At 41.5% G+C, this 24,903-nt stretch overlaps 1 protein-coding gene across 1 annotated transcript in view; it reads left to right on the top strand.

The window, feature by feature from the left end:
- POLR1A (RNA polymerase I subunit A) overlaps positions 1 to 24,903 on the top strand; it is a 2,269,619-nt gene that overhangs the window by 616,690 nt on the left and 1,628,026 nt on the right. Inside the window, exon 9 of the mRNA XM_044062330.1 lies at positions 17,676 to 17,838. Coding sequence (XP_043918265.1) covers positions 17,676 to 17,838 — 163 coding nt within the window. The remainder of the gene's footprint in view (positions 1 to 17,675; positions 17,839 to 24,903) is intronic.

The raw sequence follows: 24,903 nt of genomic DNA, 5'->3' as shown, positions 1-24,903 counted from the left end.
CCCTCTTGAGGTAGAACGACTGGATGTGCTCCATCGACCTCAAGGACGCGTACTACCACATTCGCATGGACAGGCGGTCCAGGAGGTTTCTTCGCTTCCGGCTGGGAGCCAGTCATTATCAGTTCAGGGTCCTCCCCTTCGGTCTCACCTCAGCTCCCAGGGTGTTCACCAAGGTACTAGCGGTTGTAGCGGCCCACCTGAGACTCCTGGGATTACAGGTCTTTCCGTACCTGGACGACTGGCTCCTGACGGCATCATCAAGGCATCTTCTGTGCTCAGCCAGGGACTACTTCCTTCGTATAGCCCCAAGGCTGGGCATCACTATCAACTGGGAGAAATCTTTACTGCACCCCACACAAATTATAGATTTCATAGGAGGAAGGCTAAACACCAGGTCAATGCGAGCCTTCCTCACCCCAGACAGAATTTCCAACCTGAAGTGTCATGTCAGCGGTCCTGCAACCATTTCCGACAGCAGCTTCGGTCCTGAGGGCCCTAGGTTCGATGGCGGCAGCTATCCGCTTCTTATTCATGCGTGCATGCGGGTTCTTCAATGGACCCTTCAGGTTCAGTGGTCCCTCTCTATTCCTCTCTCAACAGTCCGATAGCGGTCAGCAAAGCATGCAAGGATTCCCTTCTTTGGTGGCTTCGGTCTCCGGAGCCTCTGACAGGGAGACCTTTTGTGCAGCATTTCCCGAGCCACAGTGACCACGGACGCTTCTGCCTCGGGTGGGGCATTCTGCGGGAAGATTGTCCAAGGCACGTGGAACCCCACAGAGACTTTGCATATAAATGTCCTGGAAATGAGGGCTGTGCTCCTAGCGTTGCAAGCACTTCACAACCTTCTTCCTTCAGGGACTATTGCGATTCAGACAGACAACATGTCGGTAGTCTGGTACATCAACAAACAGGGAGGAACCAGGCCTATCCCTTTGTCGAGAGGCCATGAGAGTCTGGGAATGGGCAATTTCCACCAAACGCTTTCTTGTAGCAACGCACATTCCGGGAAAATCCAACATCCTTGCGGACAAACTCAGTCGCACCATTCTTTCCCCTCACGGTGGTCTCTCAATCCTCAGGTAGTGAAGAAGATTTTTGCCGTCTGGGGCAACCCTGTTGCGATCTTTTGCCTCTCACTCAAAGCCAAATGCGACAATTTCTTCGCTCTGCTTCCCCACCAGGGAATCCCGAGAGGCAGCTGGTGCATGCTTGGCCTCCCGGTCTCCTTTATGCCTACCCTCCACTACCTCTGATGCAGAGGCTTCTGCAGAAAGCCAACAGTTTGGGGAGCAGAATGATTCTCATTGCCCCGTTCTGGCCTCGTCAACCCTGGTTCCCCTTTGTATGGTCTCACAAAGTGAATCCACCCTGGATTCTGGATCCGATCCGGATCTCATCTCCCACCCTCTGGGAATTCGGCCCCAATCTCGCACCCTGAAATTGACAGCTTGGCTGCTCCAGTTCCATCCTTGATTAGGACTCGGTATCTCGTCACCGGTCAAGGCCATCCTAGTGGCGGCTCATAAACCTTCCACTAGGCAGGTTTATCGGAGTAAATGGAAGAGATTCTCTATTTGGGCGGTCCAGAAAGTTTGGATCCTTTTTCAGCACCTATGTCGGCAGTGCTGGATTTTTAACAGACCTCTTTCATCAAGGGGCAAGTTCTTCCACGATTAAGGTACAATTGGCAGCCATCTCTCATTATCACATTGGTCATGAGACAGCTCCCTCATGGCGAAATTGTGCAAAACCTTTCTTAAAGGGATTTTTTGTTGAGGCCTCCAGTCAAAGAGATTGTACCACCTTGGGACCTATCTTTAGTTCTGCAAGCCCTTACTGCTCCTCCCTTCGAGCCTGCAGCTTCTACAGACCTGAAGTACCTTTCCTGGAAGACTGCCTTCTTAGTAGCTATCACTTCAGCCAGAAGAGTGTCTGAACTTCAGGCTCTATGCGTCAAACTGCCTTACCTTTCCTTCTTTCCAGATAGGGTGTGCCTCAGGACCAATCCATCCTTACTTCTAAAAGTCTCTTCAGAATCTAATATCAACCAATCAATCAACTTACCTGTGTTTTTTCCCAAGTACTCAAACAAAGGAGAATACAAATTGCATTCCTTGGATGTTCATAGACAATTACGATTTTACATTCACAGAACAGCTGGTCACAGGCAATCAGATCAGCTGTTCATCTCCTTTGCTAAATTTGCTTTGGGTAAAGCAGTTTCTAAAGTCACACTATCGAGATGGATTGCTAATTGTATTCTGCAGGCTTATGACACTTCAGGTAGACCTGCTCCTCAGAGGGTTACGGCTCATTCTACTAGGGCAGTCTCACGTCAGCCGCCTTTAAGTCCCGTGTGTCATTGGATGATATCTGCTGCAGCCACTTGGGCCTCACCTCATACCTTTATTTCTCATTATAAGGTGGATGTTGTTTCCAGGGAAGAGCATCCTTTGGCTCAGCGGTGCTCGGAACATCCTTCCATGACGCCCAAGATTCAAGTAGCTGGGGACTCTGTCCCACAGGTTGCAGACAAATGAAGTCTGCCTACTTCAGATTTAGAAGTTATGTACTCACCATAACGTTCCATCTGAGTAGGTGACTTCATTTGGATGCAACCATCCCCCTGACCTTTATACAGCGAGTATTTATGCTTTGTTCAGATACTTTATTCAGTATTATATAGGCAAACTCAATCTGAGGTCAGTCAGGGCTTGGCAAGGGGTTATGGGTAGAGGGAGGAGCTAGGAGCTCAGAGCCTAAGCTTTTGAAAGGCCGGCTCGGATCCGAGGTCGGATCCGATACCCACAGGTTGCATCCAAATGAAGTCACCTACTCAGATGGAACGTTATGGTGAGTACATAACTTCTAATTCTTCTCTTCCAGCACAACTAATTCTACAAGCCTTTGGGATCCATAACAGCTGCTATCACCCTCATTCCTCTAGCCAGGTTTCACATGGTAATTCTTCAGTCAGTCCAGTGGTCCATTCTTCAGCATCATTTAACCTCCCCAATCATGATCACACAAGCATGCAAAAATATCTTCTTTGGTTGATTCATTCAGCAAACTTTCTGAAGGTCCTCCATTTGTTCTTCCTCCTGCCCATGGCCACAATGATCATGGACGCCTCCCAACTGAGATGGGGGGGGGCACTGTTTGGGAAGGACAGTCCAAGGTACGTAGTCCTCCAACAGGCCACGAATCCTATCAAGGTCTTGGAAATGTGAGCAGTCCTCCTAGCATTGAAGGCTTTTCAAAATGTTCTCCCCTCCAGGACAACTGCTCTTCAGACAGCCAATGTCAGCTGTCTGTTACAGTAGCAAACGAGGAGGAACCAAGTCTTACCTGCTTTGTTGAGAAGCAATGAATGTGTGGCAGTGGGTGATCTCCTCCATTCGCTTTCTAATAGCAGTACACATTCTGAAGAAAGCCATCGTGCTTGCGGACAGACTAAGCAGGTTAATTCTTATGCCTCGAGTGGTCTCTCAATGGCAATTTAGTGGAGAGGATTTTCCAACGATGGGGCCTACCATGCTGTGAAATATTCACTTTTCCCCTCAACAGCAATTGTACCAGGTTCTTTGCTCTGATTTCTCCAGTGGGGAGTCACTGAGAGATGCTCTATTCCACATTTGGCCCACCGGCCTTCTTTACCATTACCTACCTTAACCTGTCAATCCCAAAATTCTGCAGAAAGCATTCCAGTTAAAGAGCTTCATTATCCTCATTGCTCCCTTTTGGCCTTGTTAGATTTGGTTTCACTTCCTCTAGCCTCACCTCCTATATCTGGCCAGGATACTGTATCCAACTCCAGACCTCCTGCCTCACATAACAGGGATTACTCATCCAGAAATAACAGGCCTAAAACTGAGTGCATGGTTTCTCCAATTTCACTGATTGTTGTATAGCTCAGGCTCTCCTCCCCGGTCCATCATATTGTGTTATCTTCTCAAAATGCTTTTACTAGAAAGATTTGCAAAAGTAAATGGAGGAGATTAGTATTCCTTGCTCTTAACAGGGTTATGGACCCTCTTTCTGATCCTGTACTGGCTTTATTTGATTTTTTTACCTTCAAGTTTCAATGAAGGGTCTAGCTTTTCTACTATTAAGGTCCAGTTGGCCACCAATTTGAATTTCCATTTAGGTGAAAATTATTCTACCTTAGCTTCTTCTAAATTATATATAAACTTTCTTAAATGTGTCATTTACTTAGACCTCTGGTAAAGGATCCTTCCCCTCCTTGGGATTTAACTATTGTGCTATGGGCCCTGACTCAAACTCCCTTTGAACCTTCAGCCAGGACAGATCTAAAATTTTTGTCTTGGAAAACCATTTCTCTATTTGATATCACATCAGCAAGACAAGTGTCTGAACTCCAGGTTCTGTCTTCCAACTCTCCGTACCTGGTTTTCCACAAAAACAGGGTTTCTTTGCAGACCAACCTGTCTTTTTTTGCATAATATAGATTCTGGGTCCATTTACTAGGTCATTAACCTCCCAATTTTCAGTATATGCCCCACCTTTTAGATGTCCCTAGACAACTCCGTGTTTATCTTCATAGACCCAAGGATTTCAGGAAGATTGACCAATTGTTTGCCTTTTTCTCCCCTAACAAATTGGGCAAGCCAGTTTCCAAAGTTACACTTGCCAAATGGTTAACTGATTACATCTGTTTTGTTTATAGTAAGAGGATTATTCTTGCGTAAGCCTGCTAGACCTCATTCCACTATGTCTGTGTTTGTCTCTTCAGCTTTTTGGTCAAAGGCTTCCATACATGACATTTATGCAGCTGCAACTTGGACAAATGCTCACACTTTTGTTACTCATTACAAATTGGATTTGGTTTCAAGGAGCAGAATTGCCTTTGGTTCTGCAATACTCTAAAATATCCTTTCATGAGGGCCAGCCAAGGACCATCTAGCTGGGAACTCGTTTCCATCAGTTGAGGAATGAACAAAAAGGGCAGCATCAGATAAAACGTTATGTACTCACTATAACATTCTCTCTGTGTTACCATTTTCATTCTTCCTCAACTTCCCACCCACTTGCCCCTTTCCTTTTGCTCCTGGAAAGACCTAGAGTTTTTCTTGGGAACCTTTGTTCCTTTTGTTTGAGCTTGAGCTCCTTTTTCTTATGTCTTAATTTCTTTAAGATATTGTCTCTATCTCTAGGGGCAAACTCAATCTGAGGTGTATATTAGGTTGGCGGGGCATTATGGGTAAAGAGAGGAGCTTCAGAGTTTTGCATTTGAGGATGTGGTAGAAGTGTCAGAGTTTAATCTGAGTCAGATCTGAGACACATCAGTTGAAGAATGAAAATGGACAACATAGAAGGAACGTTATGGTGAGTACATAACTTTTTTCTGTCTTCCCTCCTGATCCTCTATTTCTTGCAGTTTATATTGCAGCTGTTCATTGGTCACCTCCTTTGCAGCTAATCTTTATGTTGCACCACTTTTTTTATTTTTAGTTTTTCTGTATCATTGGAGTGTGAAGATATGATGGACTCTATTTCCTCAGTCTTTTTGTAATTTTTTCATCTAATCTGCAAGGGCATCATCTGTCTTAACTACTACCACATAGAGTTTGCCCAGCTTCTCTGCAGTGGAAGCCATTTCTGTCCCTGTTGCCATGTGGTCGTTCTGAGTAACAGCCAGTTCTCACTGTGGAATGATGTCCAAATTGTTTTTCTCTTGGAATGGGGCAGATTTGTTATTTTCACAAGGCTTCTTTCTCCTCTCAGATGTCAAGCTCCTTTCTTGATAACTTTGGTGTACAGTTTAAAGATTATTTTCTGCTGTTTATCATCTGCTGTGATGGGAGAGCACCTCTGATGCTTCCTAACCACTCAGCGCCATACCGGAAGGCCCAGAATCAAGTAGCTTTTGTGCATTTCTTTGAAGATAGACCCACAACGGAACAAACCATGCACTGTGCTTTACATAGACATTGCATAAACAGTGTTACTTGCTTGCAGGAAGATCCTTACAGAGACAGGTTAAGACTCATTTTGTTAGGCAGTGGCTGTCTGTACTGCATGCTTTACAGTTTTTTCTGTCTATAGCAGCCACAGCTGGATGACCTTATGCAGTCTTACACAAAATATTATAATTGGGGCATTCAGTCCAAAGGTTGGCCAGGGTTTAGAAGACTTGATGTTCTTCGTGATTCGCTGTTGCAGTCATTACATTTAGGTAATCTGCTGGCAGGTTGCCCTCAGTCGGCCTGGATTCCAAAGTCTTGGGTCCTGCGTCGGTTGCTGTCTTCTCTTCCATGACGTCAGGTCGTCAGGGGTATAAAACATGCAGCCGACGCCATTTTCTTTAGTTTTTCTTGCCGCGTGGTGCCCGAAGCAGAAGCATTTCGCAAGTGCTGGTCGGCGGACTACTGAAATATTCGCGTTTGAGTTTCAGAACAGAAGTCTTCAATAAAGCTAAGTACCCTGTTGGGGAAACTTTTTTTTGCTTTTTACCGATGTCAGAAAAAGTTAATAATTGCATTACTTGTGGGAAGCAAATACCTCATAAGGATTTCCATTTATACTTTATTCCTTGCCTAGGCCCTGATCACAACGTGCCTGACTGTCAGTTTTGTGCTAGATTTAACCAACGCACTATTAATCATTGGTATATTTTTGCATCTAAATATTTTGGAAACAGATTTAACTACCCAGAGATGTCGTAAAAAATGACAATGAGAAGTATAACCACGATGTAATTCTTCTTCCAACAACTTAGGTATTCAGTAAGCAAACACGATGTAAAACCAGGACCAATTTATTCAGAAAATGATGAGCGCTTTCGCGTAGTACTGGCTACGCTTCTTCAGATAGTTTTTTACAAACAGAGCTCATGTTTAAATACGCAAGTTGGCGGGATCATTTAACAATTAGTGTCACTTATGTAATTAAGTTAAAGTGCTAGCATCAATACCTATCATATCAGCTTTCTTAGGTAGGTTGGTTAATACATTTATTTCTGTTAACTTTCTGTTTCTAGAAACCAACTGTAGGACTATCGCTAGCATTAAATGTGCCTCCGTCGTCACATTTATAATTGTGTTCATGAAAACGCCAAGTTTATAAAATTATAAAATTTAAAAATAAAGTTTCATAAAAGTCCAAGGACAAATGTTATTATTTATATCACACAGAACTTCTTTAGGAGTCTATTAATTCATATTCAACATATGAAAGAATGTACAGTATTATGTAGTAATATTAGATGGTTAGAAATGAAATTATTTTGGGATTATTTATAGTAGAGTATACTTAACGAAGATTCTATGTATAAATATAAGTAAGTAAAGTGTGCGTAGATGTTCTTTAGGATTTTTTGTATTTTTTAAATGTTATAATTTTATAAACTTGGCGTTTTCATGAGCACAATTATAAATGTGACGACGGAGGCACATTTAATGCTAGCGATAGTCCTATAGTTGGTTTCTAGAAACAGAAAGTTAACATAAATAAATGTATTAACCAACCTACCTAAGAAAGCTGATATGATAGGTATTGATGCTAGCACTTTAACTTAATTACATAAGTGACACTAATTGTTAAATGATCCCAACTATTTAAACATGAGCTCTGTTTGTAAAAACTATCTGAAGCGTGAAGCCAGTACTACGCGAAAGCATTTTTTTCTGGAATATTGGTCCTGGTTTTACATCGTGTTTGCTTACTGAATACCTAAGTTGTTGGAAGAAGAATTACATCGTGGTTATACTTCTCATTGTCATTTTTTACGTTTTCCTATCCTTTGGTGAGAGGTACATTAAGCGGAGAGTTGTTTTCCTCTACAACGTACCCAGAGATGTCGTCGAATATCAATCCGACTACCGGAGTACATAAAAAATGCATAGAAAAGGACAGAGAAAGGCAGTCGAGATCCAAAACCGACGAAGCTTCTAAGCCAGTCGCCGGTTCGCCAGTACTCAGTGAGATGCTTTCGCAGCCCTTAATACCCACTACCTTCGAGTCGCAGGCCTCTACCTACACCCATGCCGCAAGATACTCAAGGTATTGGACCGACGGATGTATCTCCCTCGGATGGGTCTTGAGCCACTGAGCAGACACGGGCTTATAAGGGTGTATTCAGACCTCAACATTTTTATATCAAACCGACGAAAGCTGCAAAACCAAAGGCAAAGACACCTTCTAAAGCTAAAAAACCGACCCATGAGCCACGTGCACAGGCCTCTATGCCTAAAAAACGGATGATCAAAATGGCTGAAGACCTTATTACCTTGATCAGGGGTACCCCTCCCCCTCCAGATAAGAGGCGTAGGCAAGACACTGACTATGAATCTTCTGATCAGGTTTTTATTTCTTCTGATTCCTCTTCTGATCAGGAATTATCTTTACCTCCCTATGAGGATTCTGATGCTGAGGAGTCTATTCCATCTGCATCTCCTCCTAAGGATTATTCATTTGGAGAAACCTTGCATACTTTTAGGGAGCATTTTCACTGGGAGAGTCAAGACTTCTCAGAATCAAAAAGGAGGCTCAGGGATTTCCTCCTTCTCCCTCAGCACAAGCCTTTAGCCATTCCCCCTGTGTTAGACATTGTGGATGATGTTTTTTCGGAGTCAAGCTTGACCCTTGACTCTTTACCTCCGGCTCCCAGTAAGCCTGACAGGTATTACAGGGTCCCTGACTCTCATAAATTTTTATTTAGAAACCCTGCTGCTGATCCTGAAACTATTTCACAGGGCCCAAAGGGAGTTAAGGCCTCAACAGCAAAAAACCCTACCCCCTCTGACAGAGATTCTAGGGCACTGGACAGATGGGGAAAAAAGGTTTATACATCTGCAACCTTGGTAATCAGGGCCTTAAACTGTCAATTTCATATGCTTAAGTACCAACAGCATATTATGGGATTGCTGAAACAGAAAATGATGTTGATTTCAGAATGTGCAGAAAATAAGGAATTGCAGGAATTATTGCATGCAGCTGAACAAGTTGGAAAGCATACTTTGCAACGTCATTTTGATTCTTTATAGGCTTCCTTCAGGGCTGCAGTTACTGGATCTGTGATTAGGAGGCATGCCTGGTTAAAGGAACAAAATTTGCATGATCATGTTAAAGCTAAATTGCTAGATGCACCTTTATAACATGATTCTCTGTTTGGTATTAAGGAAGAAGAGGTTTTAAAGAAAATGGAAGACAAAGCTAAATCTATGCAAACTGTTAAAGATTTCTTACAAGTGCAGCCACCTAGATTCAGTAGACACTGGCCTACAAAAAATTGGTTCTTTCCTGGGTCAGACAGAGCTCAAAGGGGCAAATCCAGACGTCCTAAGGGTTCCAGGTACCAGGCTCAAGACTCATACAGGTCAAAGCAATGGGGCGCACCCACCTCCAAATCTGGAGGCGATAAAGCGCAAACCTACAGAAAGCAATCGCAATGACTTCCCTCTGCCTACACCAAGCACTTATCTTTTGGTAGCACCCATAGGGGGGAAAATTAGCACTTTTTGCTCAAAATTGGCAGTTAATAACCCAGGACAGGTGGGTACTGAACATCGTATCACAGGGATACAGATTCCATTTCCACACTCTGCCAATGACAAATGGTTGGCCAGACCTGCCAAAAAAACCATGGGCAGAGGCTCAGAAACAGGTTACGTCCCTCATGGATATGGGGGCCATTCATACAGTACCAGAACAGGAAAAAGGACAAGGTTTTTACTCAAGATTGTTCTTGGTACCCAGAAAGGACAAGGCCTGGCGGCCAATACTGGATTTATCAATTTTGAACACATAATTGGACATTCCAAAATTCAAAATGCTCACTTTGCAACTGCTTCTGCCCATGCTGGGCAAGAATGCTTGGCTGGTGACTTTAGACTTAAAAGAGGCATACTTGCATGTAAACTCAAAAAAGCAGATGAAAAACTGAGCTTAACTCAAACAATGTTCAAAACTCCAATTTTATTAGCACTTTCGGCGAGGTCAGTGCCTCCCCTTCTTCAGACAACAAACAAACAGTTTTACAACCCATTTATACTAGGTTTCAGTGTACAGCATCAATGGGACCGGATGGTGTCCCCGGCTGTGTGCTACACGAGCTAAATGAGGAATTAACCCCGCACATAAGGCAGCTGTTTAATCTCAGCCTTACCACAGGATACGTGCCCAAGGAGTGGCGTACGGCAACTGTGGTCCCACTCCACAAAGGCGCCTCACGGACCCTGGTAATTACCCCCATAAGCTTAACAAGTCTAGTCTGCAAAGCTATGGAGAGGATCATAATGGAGCTCATAAACAAAGATATAGGGGACTTGCAGACATTGGACCCGACCCAGTTTGGCTTTGTCAAGGGAAGATCATGCCTTTTGAACTTGGTGACTTCTTGAAACAGTCACCAAGGCCATTGATGAGGAAAGGCAGTCCATACAGCCTACCTTGACCTTGCAAAGGCTTTCACAATACCCCACTCGGGTATTGTAGAAAAACTACCAGCTTAAATGTAAACCCATATGTCACAAGATGGGTTGCAAACTGGCAAGGCAAGAACCCACAGGGTTAGAGTTGCTGGCGCTGTGTCAGACTCCAAGCCAGTCACAAGTGGTGTCCCACAGGGCTCGGTCCTTGGCCCCTATTGTTTGGCATCTACTTCTCAGAAGTACAGGCCAGCATGGGAGGACTTTGGCTGACAAAGTTTGCAGGCGGCTGCAAACTGGGCGCCATAGTGGAAAGTGCATCGGACACGGATATCCTTCAGAAGGGACTCACGGAAACAGATAGCTGGTGCCAGAGCCATGGCCTGAAGTTAAGCCAAAAATGTATAGTCATACCCTTGGGAAAAACAAGGTAACCCCAAACTACCATATAGGTGGCAATCCACTAAGCACAGAAGAGGTTATCAGGGACCTGAGGACCCAGGTTGACAGTGGCCTTTCTTTTGACACTCACATTGCTAAAGTGGTTAGAAAGACCTTCTACATTGCCCACCTGATCATGAAGGGATTCACATCCAGATCTAGTGAGGTCATTGTTCCCCTGTACTCTTCACTTATCAGACCAATGATCGAGTACAATGCCCCATTCGGGATGTATCTCACCCGACATCTGCAGCAATTGGAGAGACCCCAAAAGTTCCTCACCAAAAGGATAAAGGGACTCCAAAATCTGTCATATGCTGCCAGATTGAAGAAACTCCAGCTCTATTCAGTCGCATACCGTCTGCTCAGAGGTGACATGTGCCTGACATACAAGGCCATGTCAACCGAATTAATGGATATGCTCCACCTCAAAAAATCCAAATCCACCAAAACCACTAGAGCAAGCGACTTAAACCTTAGCACAGATATAAATAGGACGTCCTGGAGGGATAGATTTATCACTCAGAGACTCCCTATGCTGTGGAATAAAATCCCGGTCCATGTGAGGCAGAGCACCTCGCTGACTCTGTTCAAGAGAAATCTAGACCTGTGGATGGGAGATCGTAGGTTTACCCCGGGAATCATCTCTGTGTCACTGCTGGACAGAGGCACAACAAACTAATGGGCACAGTATTTTTTCATATAAGGGGTGGCGTAAGCCACAAAAATTTGGGCTAGGCTTATAAATGCCTTAGGGCAGATAGCCTAGTATAAACCTATGAACCTATTATTCAATTATGTTATTAAGTCTTTTACTTTCATTAAAAAGACGCCGCTTACCAACCAGTTCGTATGAGCCCATAGACTAACATTAACGGAATACCCGTACTTACAAGACCTTAGTACTTGTATATAAAATAAGTATAAATTAAGTATAAATTGATATAACCATCCTAAAGAATAAACAATTCTAAAAAAATCACGTATTTAAAATATATAAAAACATATAAAATGCATAATCTAGTTTCTAAAATTAGAAACAAAAACTATATATATTTATATATGCCTGAGCATGTTATAACTCTATGCGACTAAAATAATAGTCATATCAAAGTAAATAGATTTACAATCAATTTAAATCTCATTTGAACTCTTGAGCTAATAATAAAATCATGTTAAATTCTAAAATCTTACAAGAGCACACTGTTGTCATAATCTCACTTAAATGGAAATATAACAGCCTAAAATTACTCCTACAATGACCTTAACTATACATGTTAAAAAATACCTTATTTCTATTTATTGATAACCATATAACAATATTCCATAACACTAATTCATTTGCATTTATATTGTGTCTTATGTTTTATAAAATATTTTGTTTACCTATGTAAAGCTAGTAGTTTCAGTATACTTTTGATGGATACATACTCATTAAGCCATGGAGGGATATGGGCCGCCATTCTTATTTGCCAAAAAATTTCTTCTACTTCAAGTTGTAGTTGCCAGGGCCCCCCCTCTTACATCTCCTTGACATTGTTGTAATATTAAGAATTTAAACCTATGATCAGGATACTCAATAATATGTCTAGTTAATGCATTTGTTGTATCTCTGCTGTTAATAGCATACTGATGTTCATAGATACGCTGCTTGATCTTCCTCTCCGTTTTACCAATGTAGGCTCATACGAACTGGTTGGTAAGTGGTGTCTTTTTAATGAAAGTAAAAGACTTAATAACATAATTGAATAATTGCACTGAAACCTAGTATAAGTGGGTTGTAAAACTGTTTGTTTGTTGTCTGAAGAAGGGGAGGCACTGACCTCGCCGAAAGCACTAATAAAATTGGAGTTTTGAACATTGAGTTAAGCTCAGTTTTTCGCCCGCTTTTTTGAGTTTACTAGTTTGTTTTGTTTGTCGTGAAGCATACCTGCATGTCCCAATAAGACAGTCGTGCAGAAGATACCTCAGATTCAAGGCTGGCTTTATTGCATTACCAATTTTCTGCACTGCCCTTTGGCTTATCTACTGCGCCCAGGGTCTTTACAAAGTGCCTGGCACCAGTAATTGCATTTTGCAGACAAAGAAGTATTCAAGTATATCCTTACTTGGACGACTGTCTCATTCAAGCAGAGAACAAGGACACTCTTCTACGACACCCGGCATTTGTGAAAAGGCTTCTAGCATGCCTAGGGTGCACAATAAACGAAAAGAAATCACAACTGGTACCCTCTCAAAAGATAACATTCCTGGGTGGAAGCTTGCATACAACTGCCCAGATGACTTACCTCACGCCAGACAGACAAAGGCAACTGACTACTTACTTCAAACTGATGGCAACAAAAACCCAGTCTTCTGCAAGACAAATTCTGCAGGCTCTGGGCTTCATGGCATCCTGCATGCTACTAATTCCATATGCAAGACTGCATATGAGGAAACTTCAATGGTACCTAAAAAGTTTATGGAGTCAACATTCACACAGTCTGGAAACAATGATTCCTCTTATCCCCTGCCTGCAACAGGAGTTTCAATGGTGGACAAAGGCCTGTCACCAAGACATGGGACGGCCCTTCACTCTACCCCTTGCCAGCCAAACCTTAACAACAGACGCCTCAGATTATTCCTGGGGGGCCCACATGGCAGGAAGATGCATTCAGGGCATATGGGCACCAAATCAAATGCATCTACATATCAACCACAAAGAGATGCTAGCTGTTCAAAATGCCCCAACAGCCTTCAAGGACTTACTTCATCCAGGACAACTACTGATAAAGACTGACAACACCACAGTCATGTGGTATATAAATAAACAAGGGGGCACACACTCATACCCCCTTTGCAGATTAGCCATGGCACTGTGGGACACAGCTTTGACCTACCAAATAAATGTTCAAGCTCAATTCCTGCCAGGAAAATAGAACACTCTGGCAGATGACTTAAGCAGAAACCTCATGGATCCTCACGAGTGGAAATTAAATCCACAAGTATTCAGCATGATAACAGAGAAATGGGGGAGCCCAGACATAGATCTATTTGCCTCTCCTCAAAATTATCAATTGAAAAGATTCTGCACAAGGACTTATCACAGACAAGCATAGAAAGTGGATGCCCTATCCTTCAGTTGGAAAAACCTGTCAGTTTATGTCTTTCCTCCTCTGCCTGTTTTACCCAAGGTCCTCCTAAAAATCAGACAAGAGAAGCCAAAGATGATATTAATTGCCCCGGACTGGCCCTGCCAATACTGGTACCCAATCCTAAGGAACCTGTCTCAATACCCAGCTTGGACCTTGCCTCAAAGACCACAACTACTGTCCCAGCAAAACAATCAGATACTGCACAATCAACTACAGACTCTGAACCTGGCAGCATGGCTAATCATGTAATCACACGATCACCACCTCTCAGTAAAGCTGTGATAGATGTCATTTTGGAAGCCAGAAGGCCTAGTACTAGAAAATCTTATGCTGGCAAATGGAAGAGATTCTGATTCTGTGCTTGGAATCAAGCACAAGGAACTGATGCAGCAGAACCACATATTCCTCAGATATTACAATACTTAGCTGAGATGGTTGACAAAGGCCTATCTTTCTCATCAATCAAAATCCATGCCTCTGCCATTTCGGCTCATTACAATACAGAGCCACCAATCTTTTCTCATCCTTTACTAAAGCAGTATCTTAGAGGAGCCAAGAATTTAAGGCCTCCTAGAAGATCACCATTACCTGCATGGGACCTCAATTACGTGTTGGAAAAGCTCAACCTGCCTCCATTTGAACCAGCCGCTACCGCTGATATAAAGTTCTTATCATAGAAGACAGCTCTGCTACTAGCAATTACTTCAGCAAGAAGAGTTTCAGAGCTACAGGCCCTCATGGCTGTAGAGCCTTTTATCATATTTCACCCAGACAGGGTGTCTCTGAGGATAAATCCTACTTTTATGCCTAAGGTGGTTTCCAGTGTGGCTCTTAACCAAACAATTCATCTGCCAACTTTTTATCCAAATCCGCAGAACAAAGGGGAGAGAGTTCTGCATTCCTTGGACGTGCACAGACAGCTAAGATTCTACTTGAGCAGGACAAAAGCTCTAAGAAAAACTGAACAATTACTAATGTCATATGCTGCAGGATCAGAAGGAAAGGCTATCTCAAAGCAGACTAATTCAAAGTGGGTAAGCCACTGCATCCGTTTCTGCTACTTACACCATGGTAAACCTGTTCCCAAGGGGATTAGGTCTCATTCCACCAGAGCTGCAGCTACTTCGGCAGCCTTTCTCAGAGGAGTACCAACCAAAGACATTCTAGAGGCTGCTACTTGGAGTTCTGTTCACACCTTTACAAAGCATTACTATTTGCCTCTCTACTCTAAGTCCAGGGCAGGCTTTTCCACTGCAGTGCTGTAGGGCCTTATAGCCACACCTAATGCTGTTTAGCTCCTGCCTCCCAACCATAGCTTTGGGATTCTACCCAAATGTAATGACTGCAACAGTGATACACAAAGAACGTAGTACAGTTGTGTACACTTACCATCAATGGAGATGTTCGAGTGTATTCACTGTTGCAGTCCAGGTTACCCTCCCTCCATCCCCCTGTCATTCTACAGTTTATCTTTCCTTCTCTATCTTCTGCAGCCTATGTGGTGTATTTGCTTGTAGATGAAGGTAAAGTTTATATTGTTGCATGTATGTATATATATATATATATATATATATATATATATATATATATATAAAATATTGCTAACTTTTTGGGGGCACCTGACATCGGGGGCAAGAAAAACTAAAGAAAATGGCATCTGCTGCATGTATTATACCCCTGACGACCTGACGTCATGGAAGAGAAGACAGCAACCGACGCAGGACCCAAGACTTTGGAATTCAGGCCGACTGAGGGCAACCTGCCAGCAGATTACCCAAATTTAATGACTGCAACAGTGAATACACTCAAACATCTACATTTATGGTAAGTGTACACAACTGTACTTTATAAATGCTTGTTGTAAAGAACCCAGCTCCTCCTCTTTCAGATAACATTTTAATACCCTTTCTAATCTATGTTTCCTGCTAAACAGAGCCTCCGTAGAAAGAGAGGTTAGTTGCATTGCACCTACTGTAAATGCAGATCTTGAATAGCTTGTTTGTAAGTAGGGTGAGGACCCTTCTTATTGGCTTTGGTAATTTAATAGTGTTGGAATTCTGATTTGTGTATTTTTTACAGTACTTTATGTGAATGTTGCATGTTACTTAATTTTGCATGTTTGTATTGCTATCGAGTCCAGTATATTCAGGAAGGATAACTTTGCCAGGTGTAATGATATCTTACTACTTAAGGGGTCTTTTGATAGCACTTTGCCCAATTTTTGTCTTACTACTTAAGGGTCTTTTGATAGCACATTGCCCAATTTTTTTTCTTTTTCCTCTGAGCCTAGTGTGTCCTCAAGATGCAGGAGGTTTGGGTTTTAAAGTCATGACAGGCTGATTTCAAATGATTTCTGTCTGTGCCCTGATGAAACTTTCCCTGTCAGGATTTGGATTTCCCATTTCTGTTTGAAGGAGAAATGGATAAACTGATCAGGGTAGTCTTTGGTTATTCTGGTATCTTAGGAGCCAGAGTTATATCCTGACATAACCAGGACGTGTTCCTCTCTTAGATCATCTGGTCACTATGGTATGTAATGTAAGGTATGTTCGAAACAAATTATTACTGGTATTTGATTTGTAAATTCTACAAACCTTGCATTTATTAAGGAAACTTGGTTGGGCAAAAACTCTGTCCCACACAGTAGGTTTTGTATCCACTCAGGTCTGAATGTTACTGTAATACTTGGGACTTGCTGTTCAGGTACACACAGTGGTAGGGGAGTGACCACTTGTTTTTATTCTCTTTATAAGCTGTAGAAACCTTAGAACGGATATTCCAACTCCTTTGAATTTGTGGTAGCTGAAGGATGAAACTAGATTCCTCCTGGTATAGCCTTTACCATGTTTTCTTAGAAGTTTTTTTTTTTTTTGCAAAAGTTTGTGGCTCTCCTTGTCATAATAGTTCATGAGCCACCTAGATTAGTTCTTAATGATTTTAATGCCTGCGTAGATGATGATATCTGCAAACTTGACATGGAGCTTCTGACTTTAATGGAGTCCTTATTCTTCACCCAGATTGCTTCACCTGCAGTTACTAATATTGTTTGCCTGAAACCACTTATCTGTGATATAGACATCCTTGGAAAAGTGTGTGTAGGCAAGATTTAATTTTGCTAAGTGTACACTTGTACTTATGACTTTCTGTAGCAGTGTTGTAACTGTTTTAGTAACTTGCTCAATCTTTTATGTCAGTACCTTGGTTTATGTATAGTCAGGTCTCTGTTAATGTGACTATAAGGTTTTCGAATAATTGTTACATATTGGAGCCATAATGGCTGGGGTTATGCTTAAAAATTGTCCTTGGGCCACCTTACCTGCCCAATTAAAATATGTAAAATAAAAAAAATGTTTTTCCAGCAGTCACACGCACCTTACTGGTAGTAAATTCTCCATTCAGGAACATCACTTACAGTTGAGATCTCTCATTTTATACCCTTGATATGAGGTATGGTGTTAGACTAGTTTATTGAAATCCTAATTGGATACAGTTGCCTGTTCCCTTGTGTTTTAGTTCTGGTCTGAAATAATGCAGATCATAAGCTTTCAGTGTCTGAGTTGCACAGTTGCTGGTGAATCACAGGGTACGGTTTGGAGATTACATTATGCAAAAATAATCCTTTCGTTCTTTAATAAAAATAAAGAATTCTGGACTTGTTGCCAAAATGGCCTTTGTAGACTGTATTGGATTAATGATGGCTAATCTTTTATAGGTATCGCCCAGTCAATCGTATAGGTGACCAGATGTTTACAAACGGCCAGACTGTGAATCTGCAGGCTGTCTTGAAAGATATTGGTGTTATTCAGAAACTTCTGGCGGTGATTGCGAAAGAGCAGAAAAAGCAGTTGGTACCCGATGGAACAGAAATTCTTGAGGTAATGCTAATCCTCAAGGAGACTGTCATATCTCTCGAAATAGAGGGGTTAGTCAAGTGAATCCCATCAAGTGGTATTAGTGGATGCTTCCTGTTTTAGTAGCTAAACCCATGTAATATGCAAAATGCCACAGTTGTGAAGGCATCTACCTTTTTAAAACTGTATGCTGACAGGGTGTGCTCATTTCTTCAGTCGCTTTAATGTAGTATGTATGCACATCAACTAAAAGACAGAAGACCTTTTCAAGCGCTTTTTGTACACTTTTTACTTGTTTTTGTTACTAGTTAAAGTTCTGGTGCAGTGTCCAGTTTTTTAGTATTGCAGTTGGCTGATTATTTGGATGGGTATTTTTACCTATGCTACAACCCATTTGTCTGCTTAAAAGCATAACATTAGTAAAGCTACTGCTGAATTGTTTTCTTTGGTTGGTAATGTGTAGATGTACCATATGTTTCGAAGGAAATTTCTGTAGTGCAGGAAGAGTTACTCTTATTCCCCTAAATGCTAATCCTCTCCTAAAATAGTCTTACAGTAATGCTCTCCATACATATCTATGTTTTATCATACTAGATCAGTGATGGCAAACCTATGACATGCTTGTCAAAAATGACACGCCATGATGTTTTGGGTGACACAGCAGCACTCACCACAGTGGCATAGCTAGTGGGGGAGAAAGGGTCTAGTGGCACTCTTAAGTTGTTTTTTTTTTCTTCTGAGAAGCTGTTGTGTTTTTTTTTGGCCTGCCAGTTAGTCAGGTGGTGCCATGGTGGCTTTCCGTTTGGCTAAGTTGCACATCATGATGCACACACGCACGCAGCAGGTCAGCAGGAAGCTCTTTAATGGTCGCGCAGTCACCCACCTAAATGTGGAACAGCGCGGGAAAATAGTAGCAGGAACTCCAGACTGAGAAGACAAATATAAAGGAGAAGTACTTAATTAATCAATTTATCTTAGTAAACAAGAGTGCATAAAAAGATGCACATTTTACTGAAGGGGTAACTTGGGTAAATGTTTAATTTTGGTGCTTGTACACATATGAAGGGGTCACTTGAGCAAATGATTCATTTTGGTGCTTGTGCATACCTCAACATTTTACTGAAAGGATCGCTTGGGTGAATGTTTCATTTTGGTGCTTGTACACAAACTAGAAATGTTAATGAAGGGGTCACTTGGGCAAATGATTCTTTTTGGTGCTTGTGCATACTTTAACATTTTACTGAAGGGGTCAATTGGGTGAATGTTTAATTTTGGTGGTTGTACACATACTGGGAATGTTACTGAAGGGGGTCAGTTGGGCAGATTTTTTTATTTTGCTGCTTGTGCTTACTGTACCTGGGCATTTTACTGAAGGATTATCTCTAGGAAATGTTTCATTTCGGTGCTTGTGTGTACTTGGACATACTAATGAAGATGCTGCTTGGAGAAATAATTAATTTTTGTATCAGGGAAGTGCTTATGCATACGTGGTCAGACTGCTGAAGTGACTACCGGGCAAAATATCATTTTAGTGCCTGTGCATACAGAATAGAAATTAATGAAGGGGTTACTGGGGAAAATAATTCATTAGTGTGTCAGGGAAATGCTTTTGCATAATTGGACAAACGAGTTTGTGGATTGCAACTCTAGTATCAAAGGTGAGGCATCTCTTTTAACAATGGATGGTGAGTACTGTACTTTTCACTTTTTGTATGACTATGATGTGTATTATGTTTTATTTTGTGAGGGGGTGGCAAACTCATTTAGCCCCAGGGACACAAACTGTAGCTATGCCTCTAGTTAGCTAACAACAGAATTACCAAAGAAACTGAACAAAATACTAGGAATATGTGGCCCTGTATCTATTTGTAATGGAATGTGTTCCATATTTTTTTTTTCAGTTCAATTCAAAATTATCATTGAAAGTAGGGTAATTTTTTGGTGCACTATTTTAAGCCCATTTATCAGTGCACATATAATTTTCTCCATAGTAAGTCACAGATTTTTCTTTTACTTTTATAATACATAGCAGCACACATGACTGGACTGTATTTTTTTTTTTTTTTAATAAATTAATTTTCTCTTTCTCAAGGGGAGGGCAGGGGGGTGACAAGCTAACAGAGTCAAAATAAGCATTTTCCAAATTTTTGACACCCTTTGCCCAAAATGTTTGCCATCACTGTACTAGACAGTACTGATGCATTTCTTTGCTGTGCTTGCATATAAATATCTCCCATCTTGTCTATATGTAGTTGCAGTTTCCATTCAATGCGATCATGTGTAATTGAAACCTTCCTCAGGTCAGAATGAGCACCACTATGTTAAGGTTAAATTAACAGAAGATTCCTTGTTTAATACTGAGCATATGTAGTCTAGAGTCATCTACCAAAGATAACCCACATATCCTGTTAGTTTAGTGATTATGGTCTTTCTTTCCATTTGTATGCTGTGAAATGAAGCAAGGCTTCTTGGCATAAAGAAGCTGTAATCAGTGTTTGCAGCAGCAGATAATGTGTACACACCTTACAGATTCTCCACCATCCCTTCCCTTATTCCTTTAAACATTGTGATTATATAACTTGACAAGTCTCTTCAGTGCAAAGAAGAGCCTGCATGCCATCTGTCCTCAGTGACTCACAGTAGGGCTGATTTTTTTTTATATTCTGCCTACTTACACCGTGGTAGCTAGGTCTGAAAATCCGTTTGCCATTCATCCTAGATTATCCAGTACTTTAATGTTGGTAGCTCTGTTGTTGATTTAAATTGTACGTACAGGTGTGCTTCTAAGCCATTGAAAACCCTGTATACTAAACTTATTTTATTTAAAAATGAATGCATTAAACTAAACATTAAGAAGTTAAGAATTACATGTAGCTCAACATACAGCATAGTTGTGTTCCTCATTGTCATTAAGAAGGGCAAAGCTCAGTACATGCATTGTTAGTGTTCTGTAGCAAATTACTTTCACAGTAGTTAGGAATACTTTGCGTTGTTTATTGGAACAATGCATGCAATCAGCAGGTATGGCTCCAAAGAGGGCCTTACTGTCTTAGAAACTGTAGTTAAGTTTTGGAAGCTACCCTGGAAAAGTTCAAATGTACTGTGGAAAATATGATTTTATTGTCTGTAATTTTATACTTATGTTGACTAAACCACATTTTATTTGAATTAACATTTTGTAAAATTTCTTACATAAAACAAGAGGATAGATTTGATACAGGAAGGTTAGAAATAAAGAACAGCACACAGCAGAAGTGAGAGTGCCTGTTGGCTGGTACATTTTTACAAAGAGCCTGAGAAAGCATTGTGTTGTAATACTGCCCGCATACTAATAACAAGTGAAATTAACAAACATCAATAGTTAAAAGTAAGCTTTGGGCTGAACTCTCATCCAGTATATGTTGAGTGAATAAGTATTGTTTCAACATATGTGGCTGCCTTTTATATTTTCCAAGTTCTGAGGTCAAGAAAAGGCAGTGATTAACCGTAACTGTATCCTTTCAGAGCTAGTTTTGGGAGAAATTAGTAGATTGTCATGATCCAGTTTACTTGTAACCTGTTTTTTTTTTGTTATGTTTTAGTCAATTAAAGACAAAGAATAGGTTCTCAATTAATCTGGTTACTAGTTGGAAAATATCAGAAAATAAATGTAATGTCTAACAAACAGTCAGTATGGACCTTAACCTATCAAGGCTAACACAAAAAATGGATATTTGTTACTACAATTCTCCTGTAACGAAATCTGTTGTAGTAACCAACCCTCAGAACAACAGTTTGAGGCATACATACCTTTAAGGGTTAGAGTTTGTCTGCTTTTAAGAAAAGTGTTGAACAATTAGGGAGTGCATACACACCTGGTGTATGAATGTCTTAAGGACACAGAATGTAATATTACCTGTATATATTTTTTAAGCGTCTTTATTAAATGTGACATTAAAAAGTGGCATAGGTGGAAAAGAAAACAATTTTTCAGCATTTTTCATTCATTATACATTAAGTATTTATTCTGTTTCTTTTTATCCATTACTGTGCACTCTCTAATGTTACAAAAACTGCTCACTTATGCCTTCCCTTAAACCTCACTTCCACCCTCATCATTGTTCTGCTTGTAATTTGGTCCTTCTCTTGTCTAAAGATACCATCTCCGATTCTTTCATCTCCTTTACAGTATGCAGCACTTCCAATATAGTTGGTTTAGAGATTGATTTCCATTTTCTAGTAATTGCATATTTTGGCAACACATATTATTAAACTTACTAAGGCCTTACTGTGTCAAGGCAATTCAGATCCCATGTCCCAAAGTAATAATTTCCTCAGTGCCAGCCATTTGTTCCCGTAACATTTCTGACAATTTTTAAAAGTTCCCTACAGAGTACACTGCCAACTTGTTACACTCCCAAAAAATACATTCCCAGTTGTCTTTCTCTTTTCCATCACACCTATGGCATTTGCTGTCTGCATGAGTCAGAATTCTGTTAAGTCTGCTTGAGGTATAAAAATATCTATGTTTAACACTTCATAGCAAAAATCCTAACCTTTCTGGACTTAATTGCATACTTGGGAGCCATATAGATGTCTACCCATTGTTACTTTGTAAATTGTCTTTTCAGTCTCTTCCCAATCTTTTCCAGCCTCCTCTGTTTGATTTTGTTATAGTTAACTATGCAGTGTTTTGCATGCCCTACCGATTATCCATTTTTTAACTGTAGTTTTTTTCCACACTCTAGTAAAAACTCTACTAGATCTGGTCTTTCTCTTGGAAATCACTACTCTCTTTTTGTTTGCCTATACTCTATCAATCCCTGGTAAACAAAGCAGTCTCCAACCTGTACTTCAGTGTGCTTTATCTAATTTCAGTCTATTAACTTTCCTTCTCTAGTTATCTGCCCCCAGTACCTTGGTTCCTTTTCAGTTTTCTTCAGTAAATTCCGTCCCCCGTGCCAATTTTCTGTATCTTTATTTGCAGTCATCCTTTTTGCAAAATCTCTCCTCTTCATTCATGTGTTGGCTTAGTTCTTAAAACACTTTCTGCAACTATAGGAATGTTATAATCTGTATGTTTGTTATGCTCCTTAAGGATCTGCAACCAAAATCCTGCCATCTCATTTCTCAAACTACACCCCCATTTCATCATAGATGAGATGGCTCGCCCTTGTGTAGTGGGATAACGGTTGCACCCCTTCATTAGTTCACCACAAAGCCTGTTGACTGGTTAAGTAGTGGATGTTCATCGTGTTACCCTGCTGCAGTCATCACACTTGGGTTATCCTGTCGTCAGGCGGTCCCGCAGTCGGCCTGAATTCCAAAGTCTTGGACCGGCGTCGGTTGCTGTCACTTCTTCCCTGACGTCAGTGCGCCAGGGGTATATATATTGCATCCGACGTCATTTTCTTCAGTCTTTCTTGCCGCGCGGTGCCCGAAGCAGAAGCAGTTTGCAAGTGCCGGTCGGCCGACACCTGAGATTTTCGAAGTCGAATTTCAGATCCGAAGTCTTCAATAAAGCTAAGTACCCCGTTGGGGAAACTTTTCTTGCCTCAGACCGATGTCAGAAAAAGTTAACAATTGTATTTCTTGTGGGAAGCAAATACCTTGTAAGGATTTCCATTCTTACTGCATACCTTGCCTAGGCCCAGACCACGACATCACTGGTTGTCGTTTTTGTGCTAGGTTTAATAAGCGTACTATAAAAAGACGCTTTGATTTCGCATGACACTACTTCGGTAGAAAATTTAACTACACAATGCCGTCGGAGCAACCGACTACCGGCGTGCACAAAAAACGCAAGGATAAGGACAGGCAGCCTAGACCCAAGCCAGACTCCGAGGCCTCGGCTGGACCGTTCTCTGGTTCACCGGTCTTCAGTGAGGCTCCGACACAGCCCTTGACTACCGCAGATCTGGAACCCAAGACCACTTTGGAGCCTTTGATGGAGAGTGCTAGGCCGACGCAGCCATTTTGTTTAGCCCCTACCGACGACACTGCAGAAAGAGATGTCGGTGCTGCAGAAACGCCTTCGGTTTCTGAAGGCGTTTTCAGACCGACGACGCTCACCATAAAAACATATCCTAAGCTTAAGACTCCTATTAAACCTAAAGACTGCACTTCAGTCTCCAGTTCAAGGCCCCATGCCTAAGAAACAGATGCTCAAAATGGCTGAAGATTTGATCTCTTTAATCAGGGGTTTCCAACCCCCACCCGACAAAAGGCCTAGACAAGAGGAAGATTATGCCTCCTCTGATGAAGTGTCTATTTCCTCAGGCTCCTCTGAGGACCAAGATTACTCCTCCTCCCCTTATGAAGATTCTGATGCTGAGGATTCTATTCCCTCAGCTTCTCCTCCTGAAGCCTACTCCTTTGGGGAAACTTTACACACTATGAGGGAACATTTTCACCGGGAAGGTCAGGACTACCCTGACTCAAAGAAAAGGCTCAGAGAGTTTCTTTTACTCCCCCAGCACAGACCACTTGCCATCCCCCCAGTTTTAGACATTGTGGATGATGTTTACTTAGAATCCAGTTTGAACCCAGATTCTCTGCCTCCTGCTCCAGCCAAACCTGACAGATACTATAGAGTGCCTGATTTCCACAAATTCCTTTATAAAAGCCCTGTTGCTGATCCAGAGACTATCTCCCAGGGTCCCAAAGGGGCTAAGACTTCTATGGCAAAAAATCCTGTACCCTCTGAAAGGGACTCCAGAGCACTAGACAGGTGGGGGGAAAAGGTTTACACCTCAGCCACTCTAGCTATGAGGGCACTAAATTGCCAATTTCACATGCTAAAATATCAGCAATTTCTAATGTCTCAGTTAAAACAAAAAATGAGCACACTCCCTCAGCAGTCTGAATTGAAAGAAATGCAGGATCTGTTGCATGCAACTGAACAGGTGGGCAAACATACTTTACAATGTGGGTTTAATTCTTTGGAGGCTTCCTGCAGAGCAGCTGTCACTGGGTCTGTTATACATAGGCATGCTTGGTTAAAGGAACAAACTCTGCCTGATCATGTTAAAGCAAAGCTTCTAGATGCTCCCTTACAGCAGGATGTTCTTTTTAGAGTTAAAGCAGAACAAGTCTTATAGAAAATGGAGG

Source organism: Protopterus annectens, chromosome 2.part1 (assembly GCF_019279795.1).
Source record: "Protopterus annectens isolate FY-2018-M chromosome 2.part1, PAN1.0, whole genome shotgun sequence".
Lineage (NCBI taxonomy): Eukaryota > Metazoa > Chordata > Ceratodontiformes > Protopteridae > Protopterus > Protopterus annectens.
This window is presented reverse-complemented; position numbering and strand designations above follow the sequence as displayed.